The sequence below is a fragment of the Protopterus annectens genome, chromosome 1.part0, assembly GCF_019279795.1.
Source record: "Protopterus annectens isolate FY-2018-M chromosome 1.part0, PAN1.0, whole genome shotgun sequence".
NCBI lineage: Eukaryota > Metazoa > Chordata > Ceratodontiformes > Protopteridae > Protopterus > Protopterus annectens.
The window spans coordinates 716,306,305-716,319,446 of NC_056725.1; the positions used below are offsets into that span (position 1 = coordinate 716,306,305).

The following is a 13,142-nucleotide window of genomic DNA, read 5'->3' on the forward strand; positions in this document are numbered from 1 at the left end:
ACGATAGAGATAATGCATGGGTTACAAAAATGTTATATGATAGAGATAATGCAAGAGGTGGAAGAATATTTTTGTAGTATACACAATGATATATATAAACAATTGCATTGATATATGGAACCTTAAACAAATAACCAAGAATGGCACTAGAAGCTATGAGAAAGATAGAATTAAATGAAATTAATGAGGTTTTGAAAATAATTTAAAAATAAGTATACCAGGCCCAGATGGGATAACTTATGAGTTTTATAAAGAAATTGATGGTGAAATGAAAAAAAATTGTGCAGGTTTTGAATTATTAGTAATTAGGAGTAACTGATAAAAGAGTATGTGTAGAAGTTATTATGCCTATTTATAAAAAGATGATATAAAGGAGCTATGGAATTGCTGACCTATTACATTAAATAATGTAGACTATAAAATTTTAATGAAGATTTTACAGAAGAGATTAGGTGAAGTTATGTATGTATTAGTACAAGGGGTATATGATATTGAATGAAGAAACTGTAAAAATATATTGCTTACTGTTAAAGAAGTTGTTTGAACTACTTTATTTGAAAAGAATAATGCTAAGATCATTGTGAGATAACTGGGAAGGCAAATGACAGTCACAAAATGTTTGAAATATTATTAAAGAATGGTTTACATTATAAATTTATAAATTTAATTAATACTGTATATAGTAATTTTCTAATACAATTTTAGTTAACATGTGATTTAGCCAAGTAAAACATGTATGAAGAGGTGTAAACCATGGTTGTCCCCAAGTAGTTTATTGTTTGCTTTAGTATTTAAATCAGTGGTGAGTAAGGGAGTTAGGTAAACATTTCCTTCACTAAAATATGCATGTCTGAATGTTAAACTTCCTATATAAATTTAACATATGTGAATAACCAGTGGTATACTACAGGGGTCTCCTCTGTGCCACATACTCATCAATGTGTTTTCCACAGACACACAAGTGGGAACAGAGTACAAGATCAACCTCTTTGTTCACAACACAAAGACAAATGAAACAGTGAAGGATGAAAGAGGAGTGTAGGGAAAGATTTAGAAAGACTGAACAAGTGGGCAGAAAAATTAGAGTGGTGAAAGAGTACAAACAACTGCAAAGCCCTGCACTTAAGCCACAACAGGACTGGGAGTGCAACTGAGGGTAAAATAGGGCACAAAGGATCTGGTGGTGTAGATCACACCTGGATTGGGCCACTGGGAGCACAGTGAGAGGGTACTGGCAGCAGCAAACATAATGCTGGGATATATCATCAGGAGAATATATTCCAGAAGCAAAGAGTTAATGCTTCCACTCCAGTGAGCTCTGCTCAAACCCCACCTTGAGGATTTTTCAGTTCCTAAGGTCATATAGGGAGGGACATTGGTTAATAAAAGGAATTCAGAGGAAAATTACCAGAAAAATCTATGGGATGTGGGGTACAGATGATCACAGGCTACAGGAGCTATGGTCTTTTCTCAAGGCCACTAGAGATGGACGAACATGATACAGGTGCATAAGATAATGTCAAGAAGATGTCAATATGTCATTCTAAACAGGAAGAACAGTGGCAGAAGAAGAGAAAGCACATGCAACATGGGACTAACTCCTCACAGGATCTCCAAAATTACATTGACTCATAGAATAGACTACTGGAATAGGAGGTGATGACAGAACCCACAAAAGCATTCAAGAGGATATGAGATAGATAGAAAAAGGGAAGTGGAAGACAAGGATGAAGAACAGGTGAAATATTAAATGCATTTAAAGGGAAGACTGGAAAGGCTTATTGACTCTTTCAGCCATCAAGCAAATGTAATGCAATGATTTAGTATAATTTAACTTTATGAAGGAAATGCAGGGTAGGAAACCCTCTTGTGAAGACATACTTGACCTGGACAGAAACAAATGGACAGAAAGGACAAAGACACTGGAACACAGACATGTAATACCTTTTATTGCACTAACATATGTTTTGCAATTACTCAAGTTTTCAAGCTGGCATGAGCCCTTCGTCAGGAATTATTAACTTAATGATGTTAAATACAGTGCTTAAATATCCACTTTTGTCAAGAAAGATCAGTGCATCATTCATTCCCAATTGTCTAAAAAAGAAAACTTGAATAATGCAAGTGTGAAAAAATGTATCTCATTCTACGCCTCAGAGACATGTATTTTGTGTGTGTGTGTGTGTGTGTGTCTGTGTGTGTGTGTGTGTGTGAGACAAGCAAGAGAGAGAGGCTGATACCATAGAACAGTGTCATGACGTGCTACAAAAAACAAAGTTTGGCATGTTACATTACAGTCACTCTTCATTTAGCAGAGAGAGAGAGAGAGACAGAATATGACAGGCAGTGAGACTGATCTGATATTTAATGAGGCAATAAAATCTATAAACAAAAGATGTATGTAGGGAGATTAGTTAAATCCAGAGAAGAAAAACGAGTTATAATCTGTAAATTGTCACTGTCTAAAAAAGCAATCTTTGTGAAACAGAGGTTTTAGTTAACAGAAATATGACTTAGCAATAATGCCCAGCTCACAATAAAGAGAAAGGCAGGGTTAGAATATACGGATATTGTATGCAGTTAATACACAATACAGGCTATTGTTTAGCTAACTGAGAGAAAGAGAGAAAAAAAAGAGGGGGGGCAAAAAGGTGTTATGTTAGCTCGGGGTATAAACTTTTGTTATACTGTTAAAACTGTCTGAACATTTAAGCCTTACTGACTGTAACTATTCCTTTGTCATGAATAAAATACAGGTACTAAAAGACCCCAGTAATCTTAACATTCTAAAATAGTCAGCAGTTTGACTTCACAGTAAACTCATCATAAATCACGCATTACCAGAAAAAAAAAAAAATTGTTGCCCCTCAGTGTACCTTATTTATGTTCACTGTTAGTTGCTCAAAATGAAAAGTTAGGTGTTATAGTGTCTCATAAAACCAATATCCAGGTTCATATCACTGACTGACAGACTGAACAAATGAATTGACTTAATCTCCATCGTGCTTCTTTCCAAAGAATCTATCCAAGAATCCAAATGGACAGATAGTTGATTCATGATGGAAAAATCTAACAACAAATTACAAAGCTTAGATGTCTGACTGAATTTTACCATAGATGCTTAACAAGCTATCAAAGGTTTGGTTTAAAAAAAATGTTACGGCTGTTTTGATTATCAGTACAATCAGGAATGGTCCCAGGTGACTCTGTCGAAAGAACCCAAAAATGAGCCAGAGAAGTAAAAAAGTTAGTATAATTCCCGTTCCAGAAAAGTTGAAGGAAACGTTACACAAAGTGAGACTCATAAGCTCATAAGTTTATAAGACTGTTAAGAGTCTTGGCAAATAAGACTCTTGAATCACTGTGCAATTCAGTAATCTTTGCCCTTGTATATAAAGGCTACACAGGATAACTCAGAAGGGAATTTATCACTGCTCATTGAATTATTGAAATTAATTTAAAACTAGTCGGGAGTACTACTTTGTTTGACATGTTGGAGGAGATTATTCCACAGTCATGGAATGCATTGGGTTAGCTCATTACATGCCACCAATCAGTCATGTTTATTTGCTGATGTAAGTTAAGATCCTTAGTGTTTGAGGAGATGCTTGTTCTGATTAGATGCAAGAGACTGACTATGGCAGGTCTTTCATGGCTCAAAAAGCAAGATAAAGTTCACTAAGAAGGAATCAGTTAAAGATGGAGTACAAGAAGAGGGCTGACAGTATTTCTGGGTAACTAATAGAGTGTACATCAGTGATGTTTGTTGATAAGAATCCATAAGACCTCTCAGGTTGAGTAGCATACTTAGAAAGGTACATGCTGAAAGGATCATTATTCAGTGATGGGCCTTATAAAGGAAGAGTACAGTGGAACTAATACTTCTTCAGCTCTACAAAAGATGACTTTGGAAATAAGATGGGCCAGTAAAAAGGATTTCCAAACTACTGTGGAGATATATGATGATGAAATTATACTTATTTGTCAATATAGTTGCCTTAAGTCCTTTAAGACAGCATCAATTTGAAGTGTGCCATATTTATGATACGAGACTGTAACTTCTGTTTACCAAGTAGAACCATTCTACATTTTGTAACATTATAAAGACCATTGTCTTAACATTTAGCTCAAGATCAAAAACTGGCATCATCAAGCCCTTGCTGAAGTCACTGTATGTCAGAAGATTTGCCGACAACTACATCTAGTTTGCTGTCTTTGGCAAACTTAGATAACCTTAAACCAGGAGCATTTCATTGGATATCAGAGATACAGATACTAAAAAGAAGGGGGCCCAATACTGAGCCCTGTGGGACACTGGTGATACCATTTTTACATTCAGAGGAAGAACCCACAACTTTTACTGCAGGATTCTGTCAGTCATCCAGTTAGCTATGCAATGGGCAACATAAGTATTTGCGTTTAAGTAAGCCTATATGAGACATCAGCTACATGGTGCAGAGGGGACAGTGTCCTGACTACAGTCCAGCCATACCCAGTATGAGCTGTCACTCCCACACTGCAGGATATTGAGAGGGTGAAGTGTGAAGGGGCTATGCCCACTCACCTTCCTTGGACAGGAGGGGCATGCTGGTATGACATGCACTGCCCATGTTTAACAGGGGAGATACTGAAGATCATTGTAATGCACAGATGGATGGCATAGAGTAGGACCTCAAGGAGGTGATATGTTTCATCATAAGAGACGTATAGCCTTGTAGTGTCCCACAGGACATCCCAGGATAGAGCCCCAAGATAGGCACATCAGCATGGAGGTGGAGACATTCCTCTTACAGTGCCCCCACACTAGTCTGCAAATAGTGAACCTGGAACCAACACGTTTGAGAGTTATGGACTTAAGAAGGAAATCCTGTTTATCCTTAGTATGATGATAACATCCCTGGATAGCCTGACCTTCACCCCTTGTGGCAGAAAGGGAACAAACATGTTAACAGGAAAACAAGGGAGAAGAGCTAAATGTCATCAGTGGGTGGGAAAAAATAATAGTACCTGCACAGGGTCAAAGAATACTTCAAGGTCAAGGTATGCAGTATGAATGGGTAAGCATTATCCATGACTTTAGTGACTTTCCCAAAAACATCTACATAGTTAAGGAGACCAGTTCAGCCCTTGGCAAAGCCAAACTAGTTTGGGTCAGGGGCTAGGAGACTTTGTATGTCTGTATTAATGAAGTCAGACTTGATGTGCACCACAGTCATCCACAGAATACTGGTGAGAAAATGTTTGCAATTGCCTGGATCAGTGGTAGGGCCTCTCTTGTGTAATGGGATCACAATGGCAGCCCTGCAAATGGCCGATACATAACCTGTGGAGAAGCTGATATACAAATTAAACAAGGATGGGTTTAGCCCAGCTCCATTTAGCACTAATACATTTGCAATGCAGTGCCTTATCAGAGACTTTGTTAGTGGCTTCCTTCAAGGTGGCTATGGCTGACAGAATGTGGGGAGTGTTAGCAGGGCTTGTCATTGGTAATGGCAATGAGGAGCTAGTACAATACATAGTCAGAGAAAACTGGTCTAACCAGTTCTAACACGTAGTAGCAACTAAAATGGATCAAAGAAAGTCAGTGGTCAGGATCAGTCTTGAATTTAAGAAGCCTTTAAACTGATGCCACATATGAGGCTTCATCATGGAAGAAATGTAGGTTCATAAGCAGAATCCAATTTAGTTAGTGAGGAAGTCAGTTCTTTTAGCGACTAGCTGAGTGGATAAGGGTAAACTTAAAGGTGCTGCCAACCAAAAATCAAGTCACAAGTGTAGTTCCATAAGCATCTACCTTTGAAGTTATACATTTCACTGTTTTTGTTCCTGAAGTTAAAGGAAAACTCCCCCCTCTCATACAGTTTAACTCAATCGTTAGGTTTCTTTTCTCCCTACAATATGGTTCCAGCATTGTGTAGATCCCAGTAACCTGCTTGTACTTTTTAAAACTTTTACTTCCTTGCATTGCAGTCAAAGGAAGGGAAAACCCACCTATTTTTTTTTAAACTCAATTTCTCACATACTTTGCAGATAAATTCATCTCCACCTGCATGGCATATCATCGACACAGTTAAATCTGTAGTTTACCCTGTCAGGTACTGCTGTCAGTCTTAGAAGGGTAATTAATCCTGCTAATGTCAGAAACACAGCAGGCGATATAAAAAAAGACAGAAAGCTGTGGAATTGTTTCCACTGTTTTTATTGCAGAGGGGAGGAGAACTTAACACTCCCCTTTCATAGCAAAACAAAGCAATTAGATCAGTCAGGGGTTTAAAAACAACTGTCAACTCTTCTGACAAATTTACATAAACAGCAACACAGTATTGAAATGATAAGCTTTACATGTTATTTATAATAGTTTATATGTTAAGATAATTTAAATGTAGTATCAAATAGTTCTGTGACATTTAGAGAAAAGTCAGAAAATATTTTATTTCTTGTAAAATATCAGTGCATTTACCATTTTTCAACCCCCCACACACACACATACACACATACACACACACACACACACACACACACACACACACACACACACACACACACACACACACACACACACACACACACACCAGAACTGTAGAAAGAGAGTCAGGTGGCAACCCTATCAGTTGATACACTGATACTGTTCATAAAAAGGTCTTTTATGCTTTTTTGTGACATCATTCATGAGGGGGGTACATATCTGGTACATGCACATCCATTGTAAGAGATTCCCACTGACTTTGAGTCAGCCCCTTACATTGTTAGAGTGCAACCACAAAATTCGGCTGAATTTACTTTAGCATAGATTTACTATGTGCCCTTGCATTAAAAACACTAAAAAGGAAATCAGAAGTACTTAACTGTGTTTAAATGCGCATGTACACACACACACACACACACACACACACACACACACACACACACACACACACACACACACACACACACACACACACACACACACACACACACACACACACACACACACACACACACACACACACACACACACACACACACACACTCATATGCTTTTGTACACATGTACTTTACACACATACAACACACATACTATACAGTATATATATATATATATATATATATATATATATATATATATATAATATATATATGTGTGTGTGTGTGTGTGTGTGTGTGTGTGCAACATGTGTGCATACAATTAATTATTTATAATAAACAACATAGTATAGTTAAGCATTATTAATGTATACATTCTAGTAAATGTTGCTCAATAATTTACTTGGTCACTGTCACACACTGGCTATGTGTTGCAGGTTCCCTATTATATGATTGAAGACGCATTCTTTCTAATGCGTCTTGATTGAACTTGAAAGCACAAAACGGTAAAATACCGAAAAGGCATATAAGCAAATTCTTTCCCTGGGAAAGAAATCGCTTGGCTGCCTTCATTATTTTGCCATTTTTGTCACTGTAGTGTGATCTCGGAGTTGGTATATTTAAGTAGGGGGTGTGGAACACAGCTCGGGGGGTGTGGCGAGCTAAGACCCCACTTTATGTAATGTTTTAAAGGGAAAAAATCGCTCTTCTAAGTGTTTGGGATTGTAAGCTTTCGCTTACATGGGGTCAATAAATATGTGTGGGTGCGCAACATGTGTGCATACAATTAATTATTTATAATAAACAACTTTTTTAAGCGTTCGCTGATTTAATATAGACTCGTGTTGCACATGCAATCTTGGTCACTGTTTTTATGTCAGTATTTTTTTCTTTGTATTGTTAAGTACATTTAATAATTGTTATTATCTTTGGCAATGTAGCCTAAGTTGTGGCTGAAAAGGGTCCTGGGACCAGTTCATTTTTCTGGTTACCAAAGTATAAATAAATTTGAAATAGAAAAAAGGAGGGTGAACATGACAGAAATATTTGAGGAACTAGTAAAGCACATTTTAAGTCTTTCATGAGAGAGAAACATCCTCCCACTGAAAGCATTGGGAAGTAGCAGACAGACTAAGTTTAGAGTCCTACTACTTGTCACTTGTAAATGTAAAGCAAGGATCATTTACTGCAGTCAGAGTTTTCACACCTCAGCATGAGAGTGTGGGGGAGAGTTTGTCAAATCTATTGGGACTACAAAAGACTCCTCTTACAAAAACCTGTTTTTATCTACTTTCTTTAGCTGCAAGTAGCTAACAGCTATTTATAGCATAGAACAAGCTCTGACAGATCCATAAATGAGACTCAGTCAGGTAAACATAGAAGCAGCTCTGTTGCAGAAGGTGTATTAGGATGACAGTGCTTCACAGTCCTGCCATTCAATCTTAATGGCATGATAAAACAGCACCACTTCTTTATGTCTAGCATGAGTCATATAAAGAGGACTTGAAATGTATTCTGGGAAGAAGTATGAAAGCAAGAACATAAGACCCGGAAGGCCCCATCATCCACCATTTTGAGAGAAACATGTTAAAATTATAAAAGAAGCACTTGGGAGTGATTTTGAGGCATTAAAATTGCTCAAAAACAAAGATACAATGAATAAAATACGTTTTTTTGAGTTCTAAAGTAGAGTTTTCCTTTAAACTAAATGGCTGAAAAATAGAACAAAGATTGTTGCCAGGGATGCATGACAATGAACTGAATCAAAAGATACTTTATTGCATTGTTAATGCTGAATATATTTGATCTCATCAAACCTGAATATATTTGATGAGCAAAGATACACATGGTGCTTCATATTCAATTCTATGAACTGTAAAGTGATGCAATTTGGACTGAAAAATCCAATTACAGAAAACAAGTTGGGGTGAATAGTAAATAGGACTATGAAAAAAGAGAAAAACCTAAGAATGACCTTAATGCATACACTGTAGCTCTCTTCAAAATGAAGTGGTCAGAGTCATCAAAATATCGAGAAACAAAGCTATGCAAGAGCATGCAGTGATACTCATTTAAAATTCCACTGCACAGAGCATTAGTGCATTAACATCTTGAGTGAAAATCCATGTGTGAAAACTATTCCTTAAGAGTAATATTCATCTGGTACCATTAGCTTTTTGGAAAATTACTTAAATGGTATACCAGTTGGGTGAACTGCAGTATGATGCAAAATTAAAAGCATACCTTATGCTTTTAATTTTGCTATGTACAATGGCAAAATAAAGGGCAAAGGCCATGAGAAGGCATGACATAAATTCATAAGGTCCATGTCAGACAGAAGGACAGAGTGAACATGAGAAGGAACGCTAAAGGTGAAGAAGCTGGCATGGCTGACAGACAATGGTCATATTAAATACAAGGGCATTTTGTTATAGAAAAAGGCTGATGGAACCATGGAATTCCTTTTCACTGAGACTGGATAGATCTGAACTAGTGGACAGAGCAGTAAAAAACATTAAGCGAACAGAGGAGAAGGAACAATGTATGAATTGGTGAAAGAATTATTACAGACATTACAGTTTAAAAGATGGATAATTCAGAGCAGCAGAAAGGGAGATGATGAAACTGTTAAAATGCTACAACATTTATGTGACTGAGACAGCCTTATTATCTTATTTCAGTTGTTATTTTCTTATGTTCATTGGCACATGAGGGTTGAAACATAAAGGTTTTCTTACTTAATGTACTAATTTCTTAACCAGGTAAGGAATAGACCTTTTACAACCAGGATCTTGGGTAAAAAGCAATCAACATATACATTTATACATTAAATATAATTAAAATCTTGTCTAGGTCTACCTTCCCATATTCCAATAAACAAAATATGAATTAGAAACTTATATACATCTACCTGCCAAAGAAGAATTCTCATGCTATGCCTGTCTAGTGATTGCAATAGGCAGATTTATACAAACAGCACTGTATTAAAGTGAAAAAGAGATAACTGGGAGTGAAAAAATATAGAACTTCATTCTGGAGTTTCATATCTGTGAAACAGTCCATTCTGATAGGGTCTAGCCTCTATATAAGGTACTAAGATTGATTTTCTCGCAGTAACACCATTTTTTTTTGCTGGGTGTGCTTGTGAAACGGAAACAGAAGCAGAACATTTGCGAATAGGTGAAAAGTCTTGGTTAAGCAATCTGAATATCAGAATGCAGGATATGAGACAAAGGTTCAGTGATCGTTAATCAGTTTGTCATATCTGAAGCAGTACAATGAGGGTCTCTTTGAGAAGAGACCCTGATATCATGACATACTTTGTTATTAGGGTTTGGAGAAAAATGTAGGTGAAAAATAACAAGAGGTAGTAAGGTACAGGCTGGATCCATTCAATAAGTTACGGTAAGTACATCCTTACCTAGGGTAGGCCCAACTCTAGGGGCTAGTATGCGAAACTTTAGAAGAGAGAATAGTTTGTACTGGAAAAAATCAGTAGGGCTTTAAAAAGATGGAGAAGATGGGCTACATTCATATATACTTAAAGCAGGACTTAGTCACTCCTCGTTCTCTTAATATTGAAACTATGTCCCAGATAGGAGGTCGAGTTGGCTGAACAAGGAGTGGCTATGTTCCAGGGAGGAGGAGGAGTTAACTGAATAAGGAGTGGCTATGTTCCAGGGAGGAGGAGGAGTTAACTGAATAAGGAGTGGCTATGTTCCAGGGAGGAGGAGGAGTTGGCTAAAATCAGGCAGATGTTCTAAACACCATCATTTTGTTTTAGACAAAATTAATGTCGAGCCATTTCTTCTCAAACCGGCTACTCACATCACAACAGCATAATGACTGTGTTAGTAGTTGTGGCCAAACCCTACCATATCTTTCAAGATTAGTGTATTAGCACACAGACAGCCCTGAAAGTTAGAATGCTCAACTATGAGGGAGCTTATAATACAAAAAAGAGCAGGAGACACTTGGTTTCTGTAACTATTTTGTTTTCAGCACACATATCATTTTTATTAATTTCCAAAAGCCCAAAGCAATCATAGTGCACAGGTCCATTTTAAATTACCTTTATTAGCAAAAACACATAAAACCGTAAGACACATCTCTAAAATTCTGATATATTAACAAACTCTATTTCCCAATTCTAAAGCAGATACTTAAATATAAAGCAAAACTTTCATAAGTGAGTCCAAAAAGAATCCCAGTTTACCAGGTTCTGTACCTTTCAGCAGTCTGCTTCTGAAAGAAAGAATACTCATTCAATAATATTGGGAGATTTCAGATTACTCCTGTTACTTACATAAAAGTATATATCCTTCTTTGACTAACATGTGGTAAAGTGTAGTCTGGAGCATTTATGGTGATCCTAGGGCACTGTCTGGCTGTTTTATATGACATTTTTAACTTAATAAATCTCTAAAAGTACTAGGTAAAAGTGATACAGGAGAATGAAATTTTGGATCTGGAAATGTATTTCGTGTCACCAAACTGCTCCAATGAAGTTAAAAAAACACATATTAAAAAGTAATAAAAGTTTATTTTGGAGCACGCTGTCTTTGAGCTAAAGCAAGTTAACATGATATGGATAGTTTTCCTTGGTTGGCTTGCTTTGGCCTGTCTGTACTTCACCATTTATCTTCACTTCATTAGTATGCGAGAGGCACTATGATGCATTCAGTACTGATCTACTGTAGAGACTTGGATAATACGATCCGGTATCAGTGAGACTTGCAGACGTTTCATAGCTATGTTTGTCTACATGTGCTGCACTATAGTTGCTGTAGCCAATGCTTTGCTCATAAGCCTTGAGGTCCATCTTGTGATTCTGTTCAGAAGACATCAGGTTAGTGATAGAGAAAGGATGGTTAAAATTGTAATGAGGGTCCATTTTCAGATCATTTTGAAGGTCCAAGTGTGACATTGAGGTTGTGAGGAGATGGTTGGTCATCGCCTGAGATGTGTGTACAGGTGAGGCTTCAGAAGCTTGGGGTGAGCTTTGAACACCTGTGCAATCCAGTTGCACAAGATTTCTTTGCTCCACAGAACCATGTGAATTATCAGATTGGACTGATTCAGCACCTTCAGAGCCAGGATTAGGGCTGTGACCATCCTGCATACCATCGGGACTTTTTGAAGTGGAACCTTGTGCTGATGACTTAGAGGAAGACTTTTTCATTTTATCTTCGATTTTGAAACGTTTCTGACGACGCAGATAACAACCATTCTCAAACATATTCCCAGAGTTTGGATGAAGGCTCCAGTAAGACCCTTTGCCAGGTTTGTCAGGAGACCTGGCAACTTTTACAAAACAGTCATTAAAGGAGAGGGAATGACGGATAGAGTTTTGCCATCTTTGCTGATTCTCTCTGTAGTAAGGAAAAAGATCCATGATCCACTGGTAGATTTCATTGAGAGTTAACATTTTGTTCGGAGACTGCTGGATAGCCATAGTAATAAGAGAGATATAGGAATAGGGTGGCTTTGCATGAGCCAGTGTGCGTCGGTAAGGCTTACTGATTTCTTTGGGTCGGTTGATAGACGATGCCTGAAATGCCAGTGGGCTCATGGATTGGCTCATGTTCTGATAAGGAGATAATGAGTTCAGAGTTTGTGCTTGACTCCCTAAAGACGTCAGAGCTGGGTTCATGGGTGACGTCATTGATGAAAGACCCATGGCAGAGGGTGTTAGTGCAGACAATGAAGTGTTGCTGAGTCCATTACTGGGGTATGGCATATTCATTGTACCAGCAGAACCCACAGAATTGAGAGTCATGTATGAGTTGATGCTGCTCATGGCACCCAGTCCAGAGTTCATTGTGCTCACAGAAGGATAGACCTGCAAGGATCGAAAATAAGAGTCAGAGTTAAACAAGAACTACATTCCTTAACAGCATTCTTAATATTTACATTTGCTAGAAATTCTCAAGACTGTTTTTTTTTTCATATTTAATCTGTTCATTTTATTCATTTTGTTTAAGGTATCATGTTTTGTATTCAGCTGTATTTCTATCAGGTAGATGAAAATTATTTATAGATGAATATTATTTAGTTACACTTAAGTAAAAATGAAACTTACCAATACTTTCCATAATACTGGATCTGTGAGTAACATTCTAATTGTAGTAATTAATATGACTTACACCACAGCTATCTGGACCACTCAATGCTCAAACGTTTCTCAAACCGCCTACCCCTTCTCCCCATTCTACAATACATTGCCCCCCCCCCCCCCAGTTCTGCACCAAATGAAATAAAGAAACAAATAAAGAAAAGGAAATGAAGCACGAGGA

General features: G+C 37.4%; 1 protein-coding gene across 1 annotated transcript in view; it reads right to left on the reverse strand.

The window, feature by feature from the left end:
- Positions 1-10,903: 10,903 nt before the first annotated feature.
- LOC122794261 (forkhead box protein A2-like) overlaps positions 10,904-13,142 on the reverse strand; it is a 183,101-nt gene continuing 180,862 nt past the window's right edge. Inside the window, exon 2 of the mRNA XM_044062516.1 lies at positions 10,904-12,688. Coding sequence (XP_043918451.1) covers positions 11,516-12,688 — 1,173 coding nt within the window. The 3' untranslated portion in view covers positions 10,904-11,515. The remainder of the gene's footprint in view (positions 12,689-13,142) is intronic.